The sequence below is a fragment of the Symsagittifera roscoffensis genome, chromosome 1, assembly GCF_963678635.1.
Source record: "Symsagittifera roscoffensis chromosome 1, txSymRosc1.1, whole genome shotgun sequence".
In the NCBI taxonomy this organism is placed as follows: Eukaryota; Metazoa; Xenacoelomorpha; order Acoela; family Convolutidae; genus Symsagittifera; species Symsagittifera roscoffensis.
In genome coordinates, this window is record NC_087062.1 from 27,387,194 (window position 1) to 27,411,433 (window position 24,240).

At 34.8% G+C, this 24,240-nt stretch overlaps 1 protein-coding gene across 1 annotated transcript in view; it reads right to left on the bottom strand.

The window, feature by feature from the left end:
* Nucleotides 1-2,285: 2,285 nt before the first annotated feature.
* LOC134842067 (gem-associated protein 5-like) overlaps nucleotides 2,286-24,240 on the bottom strand; it is a 30,551-nt gene continuing 8,596 nt past the window's right edge. The window contains exons 4-9 of the mRNA XM_063858227.1: nucleotides 17,979-18,212; nucleotides 13,289-13,856; nucleotides 12,380-13,096; nucleotides 8,996-9,176; nucleotides 8,682-8,805; nucleotides 2,286-3,157 (exon numbers count right to left, since the gene is read on the bottom strand). Coding sequence (XP_063714297.1) covers nucleotides 2,426-3,157; nucleotides 8,682-8,805; nucleotides 8,996-9,176; nucleotides 12,380-13,096; nucleotides 13,289-13,856; nucleotides 17,979-18,212 — 2,556 coding nt within the window. The 3' untranslated portion in view covers nucleotides 2,286-2,425. The remainder of the gene's footprint in view (nucleotides 3,158-8,681; nucleotides 8,806-8,995; nucleotides 9,177-12,379; nucleotides 13,097-13,288; nucleotides 13,857-17,978; nucleotides 18,213-24,240) is intronic.

The window sequence follows — 24,240 nt, forward strand, 5'->3', positions numbered from 1 at the left end:
ATTTTAATTAATTAGCCAAAATTTTTTGATCCACCTGAAAACTCTTTTTATGATTGAAATTATTTTGATAAAACTAATCAATTTGAGAAAAACGGATCGGTAGATAACTTTTTAGTCTGCTAGGATAAGCTCTTTTTTAAAAACTTTGATCTAATTTTTTTTTCGCCATTTGCGGGGTTTGTTGTTGGGGAAGATACTTTGCATTCCACTAAATAAATTAATTTGAAGTGAATTTAAAAGGAAATTAAAAGTCAGAAGAAAAAAACCATTAGCAACCTGACTTTTTTCTAACCAATCATCTAAAAAACAGATCGTTTATTGCCTTAAAACAAATCAAACCAGAAAAATTTTGGAGTTCAAACTTTTTATACAGAGGCGAAGTTGCACTTCGCATACACAAGCAAAAATATGACCGATAACGCTTCTGTGAAAAACTGAATGAGTAAAACTTTGAGTCTACAAAATGTCCTAAGTGACGCACGCCAATTATGACGCATTAGCAGTCAATTTGAAAAAAAAAGAAATTTACCAACTAACATGCTACAATTTATAGATCAGTCTATGGAGCAGTGATAACATGAAAAAATTATGTAACAAAAACGAAATGAAATTTTTTTTAATTTGAGATTTTTTTGTAAAAATCATTCCCCACACGCCATATTAAGAAAAAAAGTGATAAATTTCGCTCCTAATAACAAATCAATTATGGCAAATAAGCTTCCTTCAACCAATTTGGAACAATTTCTATGACGGATTAAATCTTCGCTTACGCGTTAATAGCGCAAAATATATCGCGAGTTAACTGTCCCAAATTGGCCAAAATAGCCATTTTAAAAGCCCCACAACTTAACGAAAAATGATCAAACGTGAAACATCTTTCCAAATTTAAGCTCACAACAATACCTTTTGAATGATATTTAAAAATTCTGTCAAAAATGGCTAGTTAAAAGTCAAAATTTGTCTGAAGAAAAAAAAACCCACCCCGAGCACAAATATTCCGTTAGTTACTTTCGTTACGAAAGTCGGAAAAATAATAGTCTGTGTTAAAATCTTTAGCATTGACTGTACTTAAAAGCTGGTTATTGGTCACACATTTATTGAACACATTTTATCGCAGCAGTAGTTGCGTCGCAACAATATTTGCGACTTAGGTTGCAAAAAAAAGATAGTTCATTCTTTAACACAAGCATTGCTTGTGTAAAAATGATGTAATTTTTTTAATATAACTTTCAAATTAACACTAATCTTTTTTCCGGTTTTCTAAAGTTCATTCACAATTTTCCAACTATCTGTTGGCAATGTTAACAGATGACAAATTGTATGTCCTTTATCACTCCTGAAACTGCCAACTATGCTGGTGCGTATTTTCAGATTTTTGCGATGAGTAGACAGTCATTAAAAAGTATCACGAAACAGGAAAATCAGTATTGAGAGAATGGGTCTCTGGGTACTGCTTTCGAAGTATTTTCGATGAAACCTTGTTTAACAGGATGATCAATAAAAATTTCTCCCAATTTCAGGTATGAGTCATACCTATAAGCAAAAAAAAAATAGCGTAAATAGATAAGTGTTAATAGTTATATCCTAAACTCAATAAAAAACGAAAAACTAAAATTTTGAAAGCAGTTACTGAGATTTTTCGAAATGTTGCCGGCAGACAGCCCTGTTTAGTAAAGTTTTCACACTGATTATTTCAATTTTTTGGCTGCGAATGTTTTACGTCACATTAACAACTTTTTTTACTCCTCTTATTCAAGAAAAAATTCATTACGATGCAAAACTTAGGGCATATGAGGAAATCTGGCAATTTCAGACCCGGATTACACTGGTCATTAAAACCATATATTGATAGTTTCATAGAGGGTAGCTCAGATCATTTTTTCCCATTCTATGTAAAATTTTCTCTGAATTTCAGAAAAATTGTCCAAAAAAAAACATTGAAAACATTGTAAATAAAAGTCTTCAATTTGTTCATTGACACTTCATAACTTCATTATGCTGAAAACTTTAGTAGCTTAGTTAATGAAAAAATTTACAAAATTTCCTCTTGTTTTCAAACACTTCAAGGAGCTTTTAGTGCGCTGGATGAAACAAACACACTTCCGAAAAAAGTTTTATGAATGAAACCCATCAAAAATGGCGGGTACATACTTCTGAACGAGTACCTGTCTCTGCGCCAATTTTGGTGTTTTAGTCAACCTATTTCATATAACTATAATATTTTATTATTGAGAACCAAACATGGGCAACTGCAATAGCTGTGGACAATATGGAGCAAGTTTGACTATATGAGAAACTCCAAGTAGGAATTGTTTTTAAAACGAACTAGAACAAAACTAAACTTTAAGAAACTAAATCAAATTTGATTCATTCGCAGAAAACAAAGAATAAATTAACTTTCAGTCAGTTGAAGCTGTAAATAATATCATTTATCAGCATTTGGTTCTCCAATCAAGGGTCTGAATTTCTCTTTCAAAATAGTCTCAATTATAGGGAAAACCAAGACATCAGCTGCTTCCTCGTTTTGAGCTCTCGTCTCAATAATGATCAAAACTATTTCCAGAACCGCCACTAGAAATGACTTGCACATTTTCGCATTGATATTGGAGACATGAATTATATCAGCAGTCGATTTGAGCTTTAAAAGTTGAGGCAATGTTCTGTCCAAATAAATGACACAATCGCTATATTCATTGCTTGCGGGTTCTTTTTCTAAATCAGCTTTTTTCAATTTTCCACAGAATTCCAAGAGAAATCGATCGAACCTCGATTCAATTGTTGTAGCAACTTCATCCGAACTATTTGCGGGAACTTCAAATACTTTCGAAGATTCAGTATTACGATTCTCGATTAACTGAATATTCATGCACTTCTCAGCCTCCGCCGTGAACAATTTCACTACTTGAATGGAAAATTTCAAGATGTCGGCCGATTGAAATGCAGTCAACTTTTCGTTCTGTATCAACTCTTGAGCTCTGCTAAACTCGAAGCCCAATAACAGCTTCACGACGCATATGTTCATAAGGTATTCCACCCTGTCAGCTGATGCGTTCTCAGTGACCATTGTAATATCCAAGGCTAATAAATTGGCTTCAACGTGGTTTCTCGTAGTCAGAAGTCGGGCTGCTCTTTCGTAATCTCCGAGTGTCAAGTAGCACTAAAAAGTGGTATAAAATTTGGTAATTTAACCGGTCATTTAAAATTGGTACTTTTATTACGCAGAGGCGAAGCGGAGCTTCGCACCACTAGTGATGCAACACAAACATAAAAAACATTAGTCGAAAAAAAACTTTAAATTTGAAAAAACTAAGCGAACCAAAACATTCGTAAGTCTCGATTATATCAACTAGGGGCCCAGCTAAAGCTGGAGGTACGTGCTTCATATTCAATGAATTTGCTATACTGATGCGGCACAAAAAAAGTGATATCAAAAATTGGACATTGCCCAAAACCTGAGTTGTTTCTCTACTAAACACAGAGGCGAAGCTGCGCTTTGCAAACACAAGCGAGGAAAATGAAAAAAAAAAGACCTCTAAACAGGCAAAACAAAGTGAAATAAGGAAAAGGTTAAAAAGTTACCTTGAGAAACATTTTTGCAAGGCTTGGGAGTAACACATTCTCACATCTGCTTCATGACCGCTTGTAATTTTACTAACACTAGCCGCCAATAAAGCAGCTGCAGTTTCTATCAAACTGCCAATGCGATGCAGGAAAAACTCGACCAAAAAAACTAACTATTTCAATGTTCCGGATTTGGATCTCGTACCGGTTGATTAAGATTTCCACTTCCTCGCAATCGCGCCACGGACGCTTGGAGGAAAAACTGGTTGTCCAGCTTATGCTAGATTCACATGTTTTAATATTTTGATCATATTTTATACTGATACCGAAATGCGTAATTTTGAAAGTTTCAAAAATGGACTTAACGCAAAACCTTAGTGATTGTTCTGATAAGTAGTGGATTAGCTGCATATTTAAAGAAAAAAAACAACTAATCGATCTTTCAACTGAATTCTTTATCTAAGATTTGATTAGGTAGTTTTCGAAAAAAAATTGAAAAAGGTTCCAAAAAACGATCAAAAATTGAAAAAGTTGGATTTTCCTAAATTCACAAAATTTTCACTATTAAAAGGTGGGAATAGTCTCGTATGCAGGGAAGATTTCCACCGCCTGATTTTTAGACTGAAACCTTAATCTCGGCTTCAGCTAGTAGCTTTCGAGAACAGTGATAAAATTTCTTTAAAGAAAAACGGTTAACTTCAAAAATGGATTTTCCGATGTCCATATCAGCTTTTTTGCAAAATAAATAAGGCGAAACAGATTACACACAAAAAATCTAACCACGATGTTAGTTTAATTGAATTATCAACCTCAGAATCAGCAGGTTAGTTTTTGGCCATACTTTTTCAAAAAAAGGGCATAGCCGCTTGCGCAGGGAAGATTCGCATACCACGTTTCTTCTTCCGGCTGAACTCTTAATCTCTGATTTAGCAGGGTAGTTTTTGAGAAAAGCCACTTGAGAGGGAAAGATCCCAATGATTAGTTCTTTAGTTTAAACGTTCATCTCAGATGTCAAAAATCTCCTACTGAAACTTTCGAACGTGCTGTAAACTGAAAAGAGACTAGCAAAATATGCAGGCACATAGAATAGCAGCCAGTTTTTACAAGGACACCATTGTTTTGAAAATTGGATCAGTAGTTTTTGAGGAAAAAGGCAATTTTTGCGAAATCTTCAAAAATTTACCAAAGGGTCGCAAAAAAAAACAAAAAGTAACAAATCCCATACATTTTCATAACAACTGTTGTTTTCAAACAGGACCTAACACTAGCCAAAAAAAAACCAGCACTATATATGCTATTAAATTACCTATGCTTAAATACGCTTAAATATGATGAAATTCAAGTATGAGCGTTTTTATTTGCGACTTAGCTTGGAAAAAAAGAGAGTTCGTAATAATACACTTCGCATCGCTTTTTTAAATAAGTTAGAAGAGTATAAAATTTAGAAATAACCAACTTTCCCAATGATATAACATTTCTTCTACAAAAAATGAAGGAGTCGCCGCTTCTGCAGGAACAATTATCATAACCAGTTTTTTGGAATTGAACTTTTCATCTTAGAGTTGAGTGTAAATTTTAGAAAAAATTGAAAAATTTCTGAACAACGGTCAAAAGTTCTAAAAACGGTCAATAGACCTTTTAAAAGCCATAGGTTTTTTCTGCAACAAGCAGGTTTTAGGCGCTTAAGCAGATAAGACTCACAAAAACTGTTTTCTCGATTGAACACGTTTTCGCATAAAGTCACTAACAAAAAACTGTTTAAGTTTCAAAACTTTGATTTGTTAGGAGGCGAAAAGTTTTTTCTCAATTAAACTGGGCAAAGAAAATTATAACCGTAGGTTTTCAACAAGCTTTAGTGTCGATTAAAACTATGATATCAGATTTGGCAGGATCGTTAGCGAGAAAAGTCCAAAAAACGGTCAAAAAATCAAATATTTGACATTTCTGCGAATCATAGCTTTTTGTGTGACAAAATAGCGCGTAGCCGCTCTTAGAGAAGGAATCCACGCAACTTGTAATTTCGATTAAATCCAAAATATCAGATTTGGGAGCGTAATGCTCGAGAAAAATTCAAGAAAAAAATCAAAATTTCCGGAGGCCATAACTTCTGGTGTCAGAAAAATTTGGGCGTATTCGCACAAGCAAATGAGCTTGCCTTAACCTGATTTTTGAACTAAACTGAAAATCTCAAATGGCAGGGTAGTTTTCGAGATTATTTAGAAAGTTTTAAAAACTGTCAACAAAATTTGACTTTTCCGAGGGCGATAACTTTTTGTGTAAAAAACTTTGTGAGGCGACGCTAATGCAGAAGAGCGTCCCACTGCCCGCTAATTCCATTGAACCCATTATATCACACTTGACAGGTTAGTTTTCGAGAAAAGTCAAAAGGTTCAAGAAACTGCCAATAATCAAAAATTTGACTATTCGAGGTCCATAACTTTGTGTAAAAAAATTGGGCGTAGCCGCATATGCAGGGAGCTTTTCAAAACAATTAAACTAAAAGCTTTGTGAGGTGTAGTGTTAGAGAAAGCAAAAAAAGTCAAAAATATTGGTCAAATATTTCCCCACAAAAGTATGGGTCTAATATTCCCCAAGACTTTTTCGAAAGCTGTAGACAGAAAGGTCAAGTAAAAAGAGACTCTGGGGGAAAAGGTTGGCTCACAGGTGAGAAGGCGGTCTATTGATTGATACCCCTTTTCTGAAGTTCCTGATAAAAACAAAGACTTTTCCTATGAACTTGGAAAAAAATTTCCATAACGGAAAAAAAGGGAAATTTCAAACCGATTGTTTAACATACAACCAATTTGAAGAGCGCGCAGGGGAACGTTAAAAATGTATTTCCCTTGATACGACCCAAAATTAGTTCATTAAGCCCACAAAAATTGGCCGAAATAAATTTGGGCCGAGGAATTTTCTTAAGCGATACAAAAACCAAGAAGGAAATATGAAGTCGAGGTAAATAAATTACAAAATCTAGGAGTAAGTCAAACATAGCCAACTGACAGTTAAAAACGAGCAATGAACTCAAGGACACTGAAAAAAACGACTTGTTTTTTCAAAATCTTCAACATTTGAAATCCGAAGAAAAAAAGAGGGCCTTAAAGCTCTTTGAATTTGTAGAACCATATATGATGGACAATTTTTTGTTAAAAACACAATTGGAGAAAACTGGATCAATAGGTGAAATTTTTATTTCGCTGGGCAACCTGATAATTAATTTCCGTTTTCGAAATTAGAAAACGATGACGTTTTTCGTAACCTTTACTTTTTTGCTGTTCGATAGTGGAGTTTGCCTTCCTTTTAACAATAGAACTGCACTGAACTTAAAAAGAAATCACCAGTCAAACAGCGAAAAATCAAAATTGAGCGTAAACAAATTTTTCCTAAAAAAAACAAAAATCAGCAAGACCTATATAGGAGTACTCACTACGTTCATTACTTTTAAAAATACGTCGGTTAAAAGCACACCTAACTCCATAGTTCTTGTGCGCTTCCTTTTTAGTTATTTCGCCAAACTTAAACTCGTTTGATCCACCTGAAAGCTCTTTTTATGATTCAAATTATTTTGATAAAACTAATCAATTTGAGAAAAACGGATCGGTAGATAATTTTTTATCCTTTTGGGATAAGCTCTTTTTTAAAAACTTTTCACTTTGAAGTGAATTAAAAACAAAATTAAAGGTCAGAAGATAAAAAAGAGCATTAACAACCTGACTGCTTTATAACCAATCATCTGAAAGAAAACAGCTCGTTCATTGCCTTAAAACAAATCAAACAAGAAAAATTTTTGGATTACTAAGTTTTTACACAGAGGCGAAGTTGCACTTCGCATACACAAGAAAAAATGTGACCGATAACGCTTCTGTGAAAAACTGATTGGTAAAACTTTGGGTCAACAAAATTTCTTAAATGACGAACGCCAATTATGACTCATTAGCAGTACCAGTCAATTTGAAAAAAAAAGAAATTCACCAACTAACACGACTCAATTTATCGAGCAATCTATGGAGCAGTAATAAAATGAAAAAATTATGTGTAACAACAATAAAATGAATTTTTTTAATTTGAGATTTTTTGTGAAAATCATCACCCCACGCGCCATATTAAGAACACAGTGATAAATTTGGCTCCTAGTAACAGATCAGTTATGGCAAATAAGCTTCCTTCAACCAATTTGGAACAATTTCTATGACGGACTAAATCTTCGTTTACGCGTTAATAGCGCGAAATATATCGCGCGTTAATTGTGCCAAATTAGCCATTTTTAAACCCCCTTAACTTAACGAAAAATGATCACAGTTATAACATCTTTCAAAATTTAAGCTCAAGACATCAATAACTTATGAATGACATTTAAAATTCTGTCAAAATGGCTAGTTAAAAAGTCGAAATTTGTCTGAAGAAAAAAAACCCACCCGAGCACAAATATTCCGTTACTTTCGTATCGAAAGTCGGAACAATCATTGTTACGACGACTTCATGGAGTGGGCAGCAAACAGGGCTGTAAAATTGACAATAAAAACATATTGAGAAAAGGAAAAAAATATATAGTAGATTATATTATATCTCTTTATATATCCTTTAAGTTCTTTGAACACCTAGAAAAATTTATGATTGACTTTTTTATATAAAAAATTGACCCAATTTGAGAAAACTAGACGGATAGTTAAATTTTTTTTCTGCTGGAAAATCTGAAAAAAAACCCAGTTTCGAAAGTAGAAGTCGATCACGTTTCTCTTGACCCTTACATTTTTGGTAATCGATAGTTAAGCTCGCCTTCCTTTTAACAAAAGAAATTTAGAAAACTTGAAAAAAGCTCAAAATCAAACTGCCAAAAATCAAACTTGAGCGTGAACAAATTTTAAGACTTCCTGAAAAACAAACAAAAAAATTATCACGACCGATATTTGAGTTTTTCTTCATTCATGGAAACCTTTAACTTCTTTATATCCCAGAAGACATATCCTCTTGAATAATTTGTCGACCGAGTACTATGATATCATTAGTTGATACTTTTTTCGTTGCAAGGGCCATAATAATTTGATAAGGTTACCGACTTTGTAAAACTATTGCAATGATATCAGATGGAGACTTTGTAATATTTAAGTGTAATATTTCACCTGAGCAGCTGTTTCAAAGTTCTGACTCTTTTCTGAGTTAGTCGCTAATTCCTCGTGAAGTTTCCTCAAATAAGGATCGCCAGCTGGTAGTCGAAATGTTCCTATCACGACTGCGTCTTTCAATCTTAACAAAACATAACGCTTTCACTTTAAAATTAAAAAATTGCCTCAGATCGTGTGTTGACTTATTTTTGAATTTAAGATGTGCTGAGCTCAGTTTCATGTGCATAAAAAAATTGATTGCAAAGCTTTTCACCCACAAAAAAAAGTATTTAAAATTCATTTGCTGGTGTAAATTTATTTCCATAACTCACTTTCCGTTATCTGCCATCAGCTTGATCGCTTGGTGTACTCGGTTCAACATTAACAGGTACTGACATGCGTCATTCACGTTTCCGTTTTTTCTGCTCTGATCAAGCAATGCCTCCACACATTTGCGCCACAACTTGAAACCACCCATGAACGAAGCCGCAATGTGCTTTTCACTTAATGAACCTGGAACATTGATACAAAAAATGATAAAACCCGAAAATGGGGCTAAACTTTAGAAAAGGGTGAACCAGGACAAATGACAACAAGGATAGCCAGTTGCTTAGCAATTAGCACAGTGTTCCGATCACATTCGTAAAAAAGGTACAAAAAAATGAGTGGTATGATTATAGAGCTACACAAACGCAGAAAAACTTAGTGAATTAGGCACAAAAAACTAAAATTGTCATCAAAAAATCAAACAGAGCCAATCGAAGATCGGAAACAATTAATGAACGCAAGTAAACATAAAAAACACTGACTTTCTTGAAAAAATCTCAACTTTCGATTTTCAAAGAAAAAAATTGATACTCTTTCTGCTCTTTGAATTTCTAGAACAATTTATGATTGGCGCTTTTTTGATAACATAAACCCAACTTAAGAAAATTGGATCAAAAGGTAGTTTTTATTCCGCTGGGAAACCGTAAAAATAAATTCCACTTTCGAAACTAGAAATCATTCACATTTTTTGCGCCATTTCCACGTTCGTATTGGAAGAGTGCTATTTACGTCACGTTGAGCAGATGATTTTCAACTGAACTCAAAAAGTGCATTATACCTAAGTGCATCAAAATTTTAGAATTTTCCTGAAAAAAAATTTAAAAAATCAGCAAGACCTATAATAAACGAAAACAAAATAAAGGTCAAAACAAAACATTAAAAATTGTAAGAAAACTTTTAGGAACAAGAAAGCGCTTCATGAAGCTTCCAAAATTGATTTTCTTGTTAAAAAACCATTTTTTAGCCTAAATGGCCAATATTTAAATATAACGAACGTTACTCGAAAGCTGTACTCGCTCGAAATTGGACTAAAACTCATACATTTTAAACAGATTTTTCTCAACAATGGGACAAATTTTTGTAATTCTTTTATTATCGTTTAAATCACGAATGAAAGGGCTTTAAAATGATATATCACTCGACCCATTCCAATGATTATTTCTGGTACCTGATTTTGCATGAACAAAAAAAAAACTATAACACGCGAATACAAAGTTCATTATGTTATCGAGCCTACCAACCAACCTTACAAAATGACTACTGCCATTTTTCAGTTAATCTAGCGGTTATTAGCTCTTATCTGCGCATTTTTAAAAAAAAATTAAATCAGTATCTTACAAAAATGACAGGAAGTTTCGAGAACATTTGATTTTCTTTCAGCAAGGTGTTCCGAAGATTGCGTACTACTTGCTCAGCAACTGCTTCTCCTTTTTAATTCAAACAACTAACGCAGACGCGAAGCAGAGCTTCGCGCCACTTGCGATACAACACTAACATAAAAAAAAACATCGAGCCAAAAATGAAAAAAAAAAATAATAGGTCATATTAACTTTCATACGTCTCGATAGAAGTTAATTCCAGAAAACATGCCGCACACTTGAACTATTAATCAGCAACAACGGAACAAAATTTACGAAAAGAAACAAAGCCGACAATCAGTGATGTAGCAACTAAGCCGACCATCTTTGAGAAGACACTAACTGAGCCGAACAGAAAGTTTTTATGAATTTAAAAAAAAATCTTTCAAGTCCCCCCTTGAAACTAGAATATGAAAAACATTTGCACCTGCAACTACAAGGAAAATTTTCTACAGCAAACCAAAATCCGTTATGGCAATTTAGCCCACAAAACCTGAGCGAACAAACAAAAAACCAACAGATCTTTTTTTAGAAATTTTTTTTTCCAATCCCTTGATACTGAAAAAAAAAACAAGATCCGGCCACGACTCGAACCCCAGATCTTAAGATACAAAGGCGACTGTTTTATCTCCAGGCCAAGAGGGAAGCAACCTGGAACATATTCAGAGAAGGTGTGAAGATCAGGTGATTCAACAGCTTGTTAAAATAGTTGTTAACCCGAAAAAGTCTATCTTCCAGTTTGATAACGCTTGCTTATCACAAGCGTAATGATATTCATGTTTCCGCGCATTTGATTGATCCCAGTGCCTCCGGAGCAAAGCCACGTGTCATAACCATGGTTACCAACTTTGATTGATTCCGGTGCCTCCGAGTAAAGTCACATGTCACAACCAGGGTAACCAACTGGTCGACAAAAAAGTAGCGAATTTGTCAAAATATAATGGGAAAAGCTCACAATGGACAAAAAACAAGTGACAAAAACAAGTGACAACAAGTATAGCCAGTTACTGTGCAAGTAACACAGAATGTTCCGACCATAGTCTTAAAAACAAATTTTCAAATTAGTGTCGTTTATTCTGCGCGGTCTGAGAAACGACTCTAAACGAAAAATAGAACTTAGACATATTCGCAAGTTTGAAATAACTAAGCCAATTGGAAAACAGTTTTTGTAGCAAAAGGCCTAGAAAAACGAATTTTTTTTGCAGAAATTGTTTGAGTTTTTAAGTTTTTGATTCACAAAATGGCACTAAAAAACTACGTTTCTCGAGTAAAACTAAGTTTTCAAAGCTTAAATTAAGCTTAAATAAGCTTTTGTACGACTGCTTAGCTTCACTTTATTAGCTAGAAATTACACCAAAAATCAAAATATTTTAACTGATTTTTCCCGACACTGAGAATACTTTTTAATGTCGTTCGAATCACAACTGAAAGGCTTCAATATGATATTCCGATATCTTGACCTAATCCGATGATTATTTGCGTCACCTGATTTTGCGTGTAAAACAAAATAAACTAAAACACACCCGAATATAAAGTGCCTCCACATTTTAAGAGACACTTTTTTGACTAAATCTTCTGCGCAGCAGGCAGATTTTCGAAAAAAAAACAGGCACAAATGTCAAATTTGGAAGGTTTTGACCAAAATAAAAGTATATTTGCGCCAAATGCGCCTTAAAAAGAAATTTTAGGATCAGTTGGCCGAGAATAAATGTCAAAATAGTACCAAAGGGTGATACCATTAAAAAAGCGACCAGTAAAAAAAGTAGAGTTTTAGAGACCAGTAGTGACCGGTAACTATAAAAAAAGACCAGTTGGTAACCCTGGTCATAACCACTTGACCATGAAACCGCCATTTCCTCAATTTTCACCCATAGGTAACAAAGATTAGACTTTAATTAAAAGTACAGTTAGATCAAATGCTGGCCAATTAAGGCATAAAATTCCCTCTAGAAGGTGGGACTTTGCTTGAAAAAAGTGAATTGACCTTATAACACTCGCAAGCTCGCTTGAGTAAAAAATACATGCAAGTACCTTTTGCGATTGCCACATCGATAGCCTGTTCTACACTGCCTTGTAAAAGCAGCACATCAGATTGCCCTTCAAAATCGCTCGCTTCCTCGCATAATTTAGCCTCACTTTTCAACAAACCTACAGCACCACTAGCCCCACAGAACATTCCGTGAAAAGAATCTTCGCTATCACCATCGTAGTTTTCAACACCAACATTGTCAGGATTTTCCGTTACATTCTTCGCCTTTTCTTTGGATTCGAACACTTTTCTTGTTTCTTGAATGGCCTGAAAGACTTTCGGACTATTTCCTAATTGTTTCAGAAAAGTTTTCAGCTTCGGTCGTCGCGCGAGACTAACTTTCGAATCACCTGCACCTTCGTCTGCTTTCGGAGTGATAGCGGTGCCTCTGATATTTTCAAAACCCGATGACTCTTTCTGTGTCTTCGCTTCATTGAGCGAACTTTGCTCGTTATCAGCATCATTTGCGATATGATTCCCATTCATATCAGGCATTACTTCCGAACGATTCTCTACAAGGCCAGCATTTTCAATATCTATTAAAACGTTACTCTTGAAAACTTCTGGGGCTTTTCTTTCTTGTTTTGAAGGACGCCAACAATGCATAATGAAGTCAGTTCCTCCAGAGTAAATTAAGTCCGAATCAGACAAGGAGAACTTGGCACATGTTGCAGATGCATCTGCATTCTGGAGATAGTTTCCAGCACACTCATATTGACCTAAGCAGGCGTATTCATTTTTGCAATTTTATGTATGATTTAAAAGTAATTTCGTTCCAAACAAAAACTCACATATCGGGTATCTTATTTGAAATAGCATCTTCGCAAACCACATCCTACAGACTGGCCGAGAAAAATGTCAACAATACTGCCCTATTCAGCTTAATTATTTAGAAAAGTATATCAAGTTACCCGACGGTGAAATTTTCCACATTTGCACGCTCCCATCGTTTGAAGTTGAGAGAAGTGTTTGTCTCTCGTGAGGCGACCATTGAATCTTGCCAATTTTCTTCTTGTGACCGAACAACTGACAAAAAACATTCGAAATAACTGGAGCTTCATTGCCAGTTTCTGCATTTTTATCTTGCTTTTGCCTCAAGATACTCGAAATATCGACAACGTTGATTTTCATGTCGTTTTTTGAACTGACGGCTAACCAAACGGAGCTTTCTTGCGCATCATTGACATCAGGATACTGCCATGCTAAATGATATATTGCACTTGTATGTAGCTCTATTATAGCAACATAATTTAGATTTGAATCCAATATTTCCACTGTTCCATTGTTATTTCCGACTGCCAAATGTAAGTTATCGTGGCTCCAGCTGATTGCGCTTCTCTGCTCGTCAAATGCTTTGCCGTGTTTTGTTTCCAAAATAGAGTTCAGATTTCTGGCAGCTTCATTGAGTGCTGAGGGGTTGTGAATGAAGACTTTACCATCACTCGCACAGCTGTACAAGTCGACGTACTTCTTATTAGTCTAAAATAACCGTTCAATACCAAAATATTCGTCTCCCACTAAAAAGCTTGATCTATTCTTCAAACGGAATTTCTAATTTCAACTATACGAGGAATTAATTTTATTTCCAAAATCTTACTTCAACTTTTTGACACAGGCGAGCCGGAGCTTCGCATCACTTGCGATACAACACACTACATAGATTAAACACAACATGGATTAAAATAAGTGGAACAAAATCTAGTCAAATAAAAAAACTATGTCTACTAAAGTATGTCTATTTAGTATGCCTCGATAAAAATTCATTTTAGGCAAACATGCCAAGCAAATTAATCGAATATTAAATTAGCGACGGAATAAAACTTACGGAACCGAAACGAAGCCGATAATCTTCGAACAGACATCAGTTGAGCCGGAAAAAAAAGATTTGTAAATAAGTTTGAAGTCCCCTTGAAACTATAATAAACAACACATCCAATTATATTGAAAATTTGTTACAGCGAAAAAAATCCGTGATGTGGTAACTAAGACCACAAAATTAAAATTTGAGCCGACAAACAGAAGTCCGACTTTTCATTTTATTCCGGAAAAGTTTTTAATTTCATACACACTACAAAAACAAGGTCCAGCTGGGACGCAACCCCAGACACTAGGGTTCAAAGGCAACCTCGTTACCTCAAGGCCAACGGAGAACCAGCAGCATGATGTTAAGATTCAATAATAAAACAAGTCAGAAAAGCTAATAGATTTGAAAGATAAGTTGTTTACGGGGAAAAAACGTAGTTCCCGATTACAACACACTGGCTTTGGCAAGTTTAATCAAAAGTCAGAGCAATTTTACCGATTCAAAAATAATAATTATACAAACAACTGAAAAGTTTACGTGAAAAAGGGAGCGCAACTTGTATCAACAATGAACACAGAATTTAGTTGTAGTAGTAGTAGTAAATGACTTCAATTACTCAAATTACAAATTGGTTCAGCAAACACATGAGCAGCATCGCCACTTCAAGTACCAGGTAAAAATTCTGTGCAGGTTGTATACGGTTCTGCAGAGCTTCTGAAGCGAGGTTCGTATTAAACGCTTCAAGTTTGATGGCGGGTCTATTGGTATGATGCTGAATAGTTAAACAAAATCGTTGACACAATCAATAACTCTGAAGAAAAAGACGAATTTGTTGTCAACTGCTTGTGCACAAACCGCTGCTTCGATCGAAAAATCTGGGTGCTCCGAAGGCTCCTCCGATGTTTTAAGTCAGAAATAATCATCAAAATGAATGCAGTTGAGGTCTAACATGATGGTCTCAAGAAAACGGATATCTATTTTGATGAGCTGGTAAGGAATTCGCAAGGAAATCGAATATTGAAAGAGAGTACAAAAAGGTAACCAGCCATATGACCACCTATGTCCCTGAAATTAAGCTATTTTTTAAACCAAACTGGATAACCGTATTAAGCTGTTTTAAACCAAGCTGGATGCCCATATAAAACTATAGAAAAACACAAGTTTTGAACAGATTAAACTTTACTCCAGAAGGGACATTTTTTGAGATGCTATCTCGCAGATAATTGAAAATTCGTCTAGCTTTTAAAAGCTTTTTTTTAGCAATGTGTTCATCTCGCTTCAAGTTTGTGTGCACTTCGAGTCCAAGATCAGTCACAGTCCTTTTCAACTATATCACACTGCATCTGACAAACAACTTCAGGTCTTTAGTAGCATTCAAAGGAAGGAAACATGTCTTTGATGAAGGAAACAAAACTCAGTTGATTATCAAACGCCCATAACTTTAATACACTTTAATACACCATAAATTTAGTTTCATCGGCATGACAATAGCAGCTACATGAATCCGGTAAATCAAGAAGATCGTCAATGAAAATGAGTATTACTGGTGAATATCTGTAGATCCCAACGTTCCGAGGACCCAAAATAAAAACTTAATCTTGAATTATGTTTGGTTGAAAGCTGGGCCAACGAACAGAAGAATCAAATATTTATTACCAGGACGAGACGCAACACAATCATAGAGCAGATTATCATAGCGATGCTTAAACCGGCGAGATTTTAACCGAGAGCCGGCTAAAGTAGTCTTTGACCAATTAAAAAGATTTGGGATACGCGACTTTTATTTTGGTAATAAGAGTAGAGGACTGATTTTTCATTTTGGGTACGATTACGCACCAAAATACTTAGCCATCCAGTTAGAGTTAAACTTGAGCCCCAGAGAGAAGGGGGAGGGCCTCTTCCACTGGAGGCCCCTAGTGATGAAAAAAAGAATATCAGCCATTCAGAAATGAAAAATCAAAAATCTAAAACATAGTCAACAGACAGTTGGAAAAGAGACAATGAGCAGTGAGCAAAAAAATTTGAACTTTCAAACTTCAAATTTTTTACTTTTATGATAAAGTTAAGCCACTTGAAAAAACTGGATCAATTTATCTGGGAATCTTCAAATTAAAATAAACTTTCGAAACTAGAAGTTAATCGTTTTTTGTGACCTTTAACACTTTTGCTGTTCGATAGTGGAGTTTCTTCCTTTTAACAGGAAAGGAAATAGTAATACGGAAAAAAATCAAAACTCAAACCACGAAAAATCAAAGTTGAGCCTGAACAAAATTTAAAGACTTTTTTCTGAAAAAAAAACGAAAAATCATCAAGACCTTTATAAGAGTATTTATTCAAGCATGACTCAAAGAATCAGCAAAAGTATAAAAAAACATGTAAATTCAGGGTATTGTACTCAAAATAAGTAGGTCTGATACAAGTTACAACCTTCCCAGAACCGAGGAGACATTATGCAAGCGCATCTGAGCTTTCTGTCTTGATAATTGCTTTGAGTCCACTAAAAGATTGATCTGATGGAACTGTTGTCAAATATCTAGCCTCATTCATTAGAAACTTTGTCTTCCGTTGCATCCCACAGTTCTTTGTTAAACAAGGATAGCCGGTTACCATGCAAGTAGCACAAAGATCCGATTATAGACTTAAAAAAGTTTTTTTTCAAATCAGTCAGGGGCGCGGATCTAGGATTTTCTCGAGGGGAGGCTGATTTTCAAAAATTTTCGACAATTTTGACCTTTTTTTAGGTCGACCAAATTGATTTTCCGAGCTCTCCGAAAGCACTAAAAAGATGCTGTTTTCGTCAAATTTTTTGCGCCGCAGGAAAATTTTTGAAAAAAAAAAACAGGTCAAAAATGCCGTTTTTGGGCACTTTTTGAAAAAATTTGACAAAAAAATCAGTTTTTTTTGGCGCGCGCTCCCCCTCAAAAACAGTATATATTGGCGCCCAAGGTGCCTTTAGAAAAATTTTAGGGTCGGTCAGCCAAAAATGGATTTCTTAAAAAGTACCAAAGGGGGACCCTTTGGGTCGGCAGGGGGTCGAATCCGAGTGGAGGGGGCGTCCGCCCCCCCCCTCCCTCTAAATACGCCCCTGAAACCAGTGTAGTTTTTACTGTGTGGTTTGATAAAAAGATCATAACGAAAAAATAAAACATGAATAGATTCGACAAACATAACAAATAGGCCAAATGGTAAAGTTTTTGCAAAATTTTTTTTGTAGTTTTTGATTCCCAAAATGGCACTGAAAACTCCAAAAACTAATTTACATTAAATTTTCACGGCTCAAATTAAGCATAAAAAAGCTACTGTAAGCCTGCACGCTCACCTTATTAGCGAGAAAATAGACCAAATCAAAAACTTCAAACAGGTTTTTTGATAGAGTTCGAATCACGACTGAAAGGGCTTCAATATAATATAGCACTCGACCCATTCCGATGATTATTTGTGGTACCTGATTATGCGTGCAAACCGAAAAGAAAAAACTAAAACACCCGAATACAAAGTTCCTCCCCATTTTCAATTTTCATTAGGGACGATATCAATTTTATTGAGGGAACAAATAAGTAACTTAGTTCCGTCAACAAGTTCATTAAAACCCAAAGAAAGCAGCAAAAATTGACTGTTCAAAACAATTCGAATGATAGAAAAGAGTTGTACATGCAAAAAGAGCCAAGTTTAACTGCTCAAGTACTCAGATTTCAGGAAGATTTGAGTTATCTACAGAGTTATCAGGCAAAGTTTTCGTAGCAGACAAATAACATTTATCTCAAATACTTGTCTCTTTTAATGTGCGAATGGCTTACCTTAACTCCTGTTGATTTTTCTTCCGATTGCTCTGTTTCATTGCTGTCCGCAGTATCATCAGTAACAGTTTCAGGCGCCGGCCCGAAGGAGAGGGCATACACAGTTGACGAGTGGAATGTAGTGGAAGTGGATGCCCCTCTGTTGTTTGTGACGTCATACAGCCCCACTTTGCCATCTTCAGTGCCGAATGCGACCAAACCTTCTTTGGACGGATGAAAACACACCACCGTCACCTGAAAAGAAATCACGTAAAAAACACTTGATATTACAGAGGTTCTAAACTACAACGCGCACCATGATTGCGGCGCTTTTTGAAACACAAAGACAAAACGAGTCAGGTATGGTAATATCCAACCAAAGAAAACATATATGAGGTTTAAATGATGTTGCGGTACATTTAATCTACATTTAATTCAAATTTTTGCCTTATATCTACGCAGATGCAAATGGTAAGTATGAAATACTTATGCAGTCGAGCTACTCAGACGCAGATCTAAGATCTTCTGGAGGCGGTGGATTATTAAAAATCATTGACACTTAATAAGATTTGAACAGATCAAAAAAAATTAAAAATACCAAATAAACTTTGGAACAATTTTCGAAAACCTGAGAAAAAGTACATCAGGTTGAAGCTCTTTGAATTGCAATAACAAATTAAGACTGACTGTTTTTAGATAAAACCCAATTTAAGAAAACTTTTCAATGAAAGAGTATATTTGTTATTCCGCTGGGTAACCTTCGAGCTAAAATCCACTTTCGAAAGTAGAAGTCGTTCACGTTTTTTTTGCGCTATTTCCGCACACGTAATTGGAGAGCGCAATTAGTTTAACTTCTAACAGTTGAATTTAAATAAAACTAACGTGTAACGCACCTCCGGTGCTTCGAAGTTTTGACAACTGATAAAAAACCGCGTATATTGGAAACAAGATATGCATTCTTTGAAAATTTTTAAATGAATGACGAAAAAAAAATCAGATCTCGGAAAATGACAGCAAGTGAGCAGTCGCATTTGGGCGCAAGATTTGCAACTCCTGAGAGTACCCACAGTACCAAACTACAGCTTAGGGAATTTCAAATTTTCAGAAACTTCAGATTTAAGTTTTATAAAAAAAATTCTGAAAACACATAAAAACATCAAATCTGGAATATTTGAGGCAAGTTTATATTTCGAGGCAAGATTAGCAACTCTTGAGTACTATGACAACCCCCAACTACAGGGCTAGGAACCCAAATCGTCATTTCTGGAAAACCACAAAAACTGAGTATTCTAGCATCCCCTAATTACAGGGTTAGGAATATTAGGAATTTTGAGAAACTTCAATTTTCAATTTTCTACAACTTTTATCTCGAAAACCGCAAAACATTGAGCAGTCATAATCTGAGGCAAGAATCGCAACTCGCCCTTATTACAGGGACAGGAATTTTTCTTTTGAAAAAAAAATTAAACATTCAGTTTTTCGAAACAAAATAAAAAAACGCCATATCTCGAAAACCGCACAGATTTCAGCAGTCGAACTTGGAGGCAAGATTCGCAACTCTTACAGCCCCTAACTACAAGGTTAAGAATTCAACAATTAAAGAATTTTACTTCAGTTTTCGGATAACTACAAAAAACCGAGCAGTCAAATTTGCAACCCCTGATACTACTCTCACAGTAGTCAACAGAACTCTAAAGCGTTGCGATTTTCGAGAAACTTCAAAACTTTATTATCTGGAAAGTTTGTTGAAAAAACAATAAACAACGTCATATCTAGAAAACTGCGACGATTTGAGCAGTCGTATTTGGAAGCAAGATTCTCAACTCCTGAGAGTACTCTGAAAACCCCCACTAACAAGGTTAAGAATTCAACATTATTAAAGAATTATATTTCAGTATTCTGAAAAACTATTGAAAAATCAAAGAAATGTCATATCTGGATAACTACAAAAACACGAGCAGTCAAATTTGCAGGCAGCGTTGCGAATTTCGAGAAACTTTAAAATTATATTTTTCGAAAAAACTTATTGAAAAAACATAAACAACGTCATATCTGGAAAACTGCGAAGATTTGAACAGGCGTGTTTGGAGGCAAGATTCTCAACTCCTGAGAGTACTCTGAAAACCCCCAACAACAAGGTTAAGAATTCAACATTATTAAAGAATTATATTTCAGTGTTCTGAAAAACTATTGAAAAATCAAAAAAATGTCATATCTGGATAACTACAAAAACACGAGCAGTCAAATTTGCAGGCAGCGTTGCGAATTTCGAGAAACTTTAAAATTGTATTTTTCGAAAAAACTTATTGAAAAAACATAAACAACGTCATATCTGGAAAACTGCGAAGATTTGAACAGTCGTGTTTGGAGTCAAGATTCTCAACTCCTGAGAGTACTCTGACAGCCCCCAACAACAAGGCTAAGTATTCAACTTTAATTGAGAATTATATATTTCACTTTTTCGAAACAAAATAAAAAAGGCCATATCCCGAAAACCGCACAGATTACAGCAGTCAAACTTGGAGGCAAGATTCGCAACTCTGACGGCCCCTAACTACAAGGTTAAGAATTCAAAATTATTAAAGAATTATACTTCAGTTTTTTGGATAACTACAAAAAACCGAGCAGTCAAATTTGCAACCCCTGATACTACTCTCACAGTAGTCAACAGAACTCTAAAGCGTTGCGATTTTCGAGAAACTTCAAAACTTTATTATCTGGAAAGTTTGTTGAAAAAACAATAAACAACGTCATATCTAGAAAACTGCAACGATTTGAGCAGTCGTATTTGGAAGCAAGATTCTCAACTCCTGAGAGTACTCTGAAAACCCCCAACAACAAGGTTAAGAATTCAACATTATTAAAGAATTATATTTCAGTGTTCTGAAAAACTATTGAAAAATCAAAGAAATGTCATATCTGGATAACTACAAAAACACGAGCAGTCAAATTTGCAGGCAGCGTTGCGAATTTCGAGAAACTTTAAAATTGTATTTTTCGAAAAAACTTATTGAAAAAACATAAACAACGTCATATCTGGAAAACTGCGAAGATTTGAACAGTCGTGTTTGGAGGCAAGATTCTCAACTCCTGAGAGTACTCTGAAAACCCCCAACAACAAGGTTAAGAATTCAACATTATTAAAGAATTATATTTCAGTGTTCTGAAAAACTATAGAAAAATCAAAAAAATGTCATATCTGGATAACTACAAAAACACGAGCAGTCAAATTTGCAGGCAGCGTTGCGAATTTCGAGAAACTTTAAAATTGTATTTTTCGAAAAAACTTATTGAAAAAACATAAACAACGTCATATCTGGAAAACTGCGAAGATTTGAACAGTCGTGTTTGGAGGCAAGATTCTCAACTCCTGAGAGTACTCTGAAAACCCCCAACAACAAGGTTAAGAATTCAACATTATTAAAGAATTATATTTCAGTGTTCTGAAAAACTATAGAAAAATCAAAAAAATGTCATATCTGGATAACTACAAAAACACGAGCAGTCAAATTTGCAGGCAGCGTTGCGAATTTCGAGAAACTTTAAAATTGTATTTTTCGAAAAAACTTATTGAAAAAACATAAACAACGTCATATCTGGAAAACTGCGAAGATTTGAACAGTCGTGTTTGGAGGCAAGATTCTCAACTCCTGAGAGTACTCTGACAGCCCCCAACAACAAGGCTAAGTATTCAACTTTAATTGAGAATTATATATTTCACTTTTTCGAAACAAAATAAAAAAGGCCATATCCCGAAAACCGCACAGATTACAGCAGTCAAACTTGGAGGCAAGATTCGCAACTCTGACGGCCCCTAACTACAAGGTTAAGAATTCAAAATTATTCAAGAATTATACTTCAGTTTTTTGGATAACTACAAAAAACTGAGCAGTCAAATTTGCAACCCCTGATACTACTCTCACAGTAGTCAACAGGACTCTACAGCGTTGCGATTTTCGAGAAACTTCAAAATTTTATTATTTGAAAAAGTTTGTTGAAAAAACAATAAACAACGTCAAATCTAGAAAACTGCGACAATTTGAGCAGTCGTTTTTGGAGCACCCAACTAGAGGGTAGAGAATTTCAAATTGACGAAAAAAAATTAATTCAAGTTTTTTGAAAATTTATTGAAAAAAAAAAAACAAAACATCATGTCTCGAAAACTACAAGGATAAGAGCAGTCAAAAAAGGAGGAAAGGTTTGCAACCCCTGAGAGTACTCTGCAACCCCACCTACAGGGCAACCCCACCTATAGGGTTAGGAGTTTCAGATTTTGAAGAAAAAAGTTTCGTTTAAGTTTCCTGAAAACTTTTTGAAAAATCAAAAAGAAACGTCATATCTCGAAAACTACAAGGATTACCCTGACTACTGGGAGTACCCTGACATCTTCCAACTACAGGTTTGGGAACTTCGAATTTCAGATTGAAAAGCTTTCAGTTCTTAGTTTTCTAAAAATAAAAAATTGAGTTAAAACGTGAGTTAAAACTGAAAAAATAATTTATACATTCGATATAGCTCGTGAAAAAATTGTTTTGTTAAACATGCAAAAATGATACGCGAAAAACCTAGCGCATGACTTCCACCTTCGAGGCCTCAAATAGATTGGTGAAAAAAAAAGATTTCTAAAACATGTACTAAAACAGCCATATATTTATTGCAACCGTGAAGATAAACTGGGCTCATCAATCAAGGGTTTCTATTTCAAAAAGCGTCATCTCGAAAACCGAAATGATTTGAGCAGATAAGGTAGACGGCAGACCTGCTACCTTATATTGTTCTGACAGCACACCGCGATAGGGTTAAAGATTTCAATTTATATTAGTTGTTTTTATATCTAAGTTTTTCTGAAAAAGCATTTGAAAAAAAAATTGAGAAACAACATATCTCAGAAAAAAAAAAGAACTGAGCAGGAAAAGTTAGAGGCCAGATTAATAAAATCATAAAAATTACTATATCTCTGAAACCAAAAGGGTAGTAGCAGCCATATTTGGAGGTAAGAACTGTAACACTTGAGTGCACCCTGACAGCACCCCGCCATTTGGTTGAGAATTTGAAGTTCTGTTAGTCTTTTTTTTATATAAAATTTTTGAAAAAAAAATCATAAAAAACGCCATATCACGAAAAACAAAAGGACTGGAGCAGTCATACTTGGATATCAGAAATGCAACCCCTGGGTGTACCCTGACGAAGTTCGGTTGGTTTTTTAAGTTTTGAAAAAAATGGAAAAGTTCCAAGACGCCATTTACATTAAAACAAAAAAAAATTGAGCTGTCATACTTGGATATCAAATTTGCTGTCTCTAAAAGTACCTTGACAACCCACCATTATAGGGTTGAGAATTTCAAGTTCGGTTAATTTATTTATATCTAAGATATTTGAAAAAAAAACTCCATATCTCGAATACCTAAAGTATTCGAGCCGTCACACTTAGACTTCAGATTTTCATTCTCTGAATTTATAATCTGGCAATACTTCACTACAGGATTCAGAAATTCAAATTCGGTTAGTTTTTAAAATTTAAAAATTTTGAGAAAAAAAAATCAGAAACATGCCATATCTAGAAAACCAGAAGGATTTGAGGAAACATAACTTGACGCTTGATTTGCAACCCCTGAGTGTACCCCACTAGATGGTTGAGAATTTCAAATTAGATTGTTTGTATATCTAAGTTTCGATATATATCTAATTTTTTTGAAAAAAAGACGAAAATCATAAACTCCACATCTCGAAAACAAAAAGGAGTTCAGTCAACTTAGTTAAACGCTAGAATCGTATTACTTGATTGTATTCTGACAGCACCCCACTATAGGGTTGAAACTTTCAAGTTCGGTTTACTTTTTATATCTAAATTTTTTGTAAAAAAATCGATAAAAACGCCATAACTGGAAAACTGCGAAAATTTGAGCAGTCGTACTTGGAGGCAAGAATCGCAACTCCTAAGAGTACTCTGAAAACCCCCAACAACAAGGTTAAGAATTCAACAATATTTAAGAATTATATTTCAGTGTTCTGAAAAACTATTGAAAAATCTAAAAAATGTCATATCTGGATAACTACAAAAAAAAACGAGCAGTCAAATTTGCAGGCAGCGTTGCGAATTTCGAGAAACTTTAAAATTGTATTTTTCGAAAAAACTTATTGAAAAACCATAAACAACGTCATATCTGGAAAACTGCGAAGATTTGAACAGTCGTGTTTGGAGGCAAGATTCTCAACTCCTGAGAGTACTCTGACAGCCCCCAACAACAAGGCTAAAAATTCAACTTTAATTGAGAATTATATA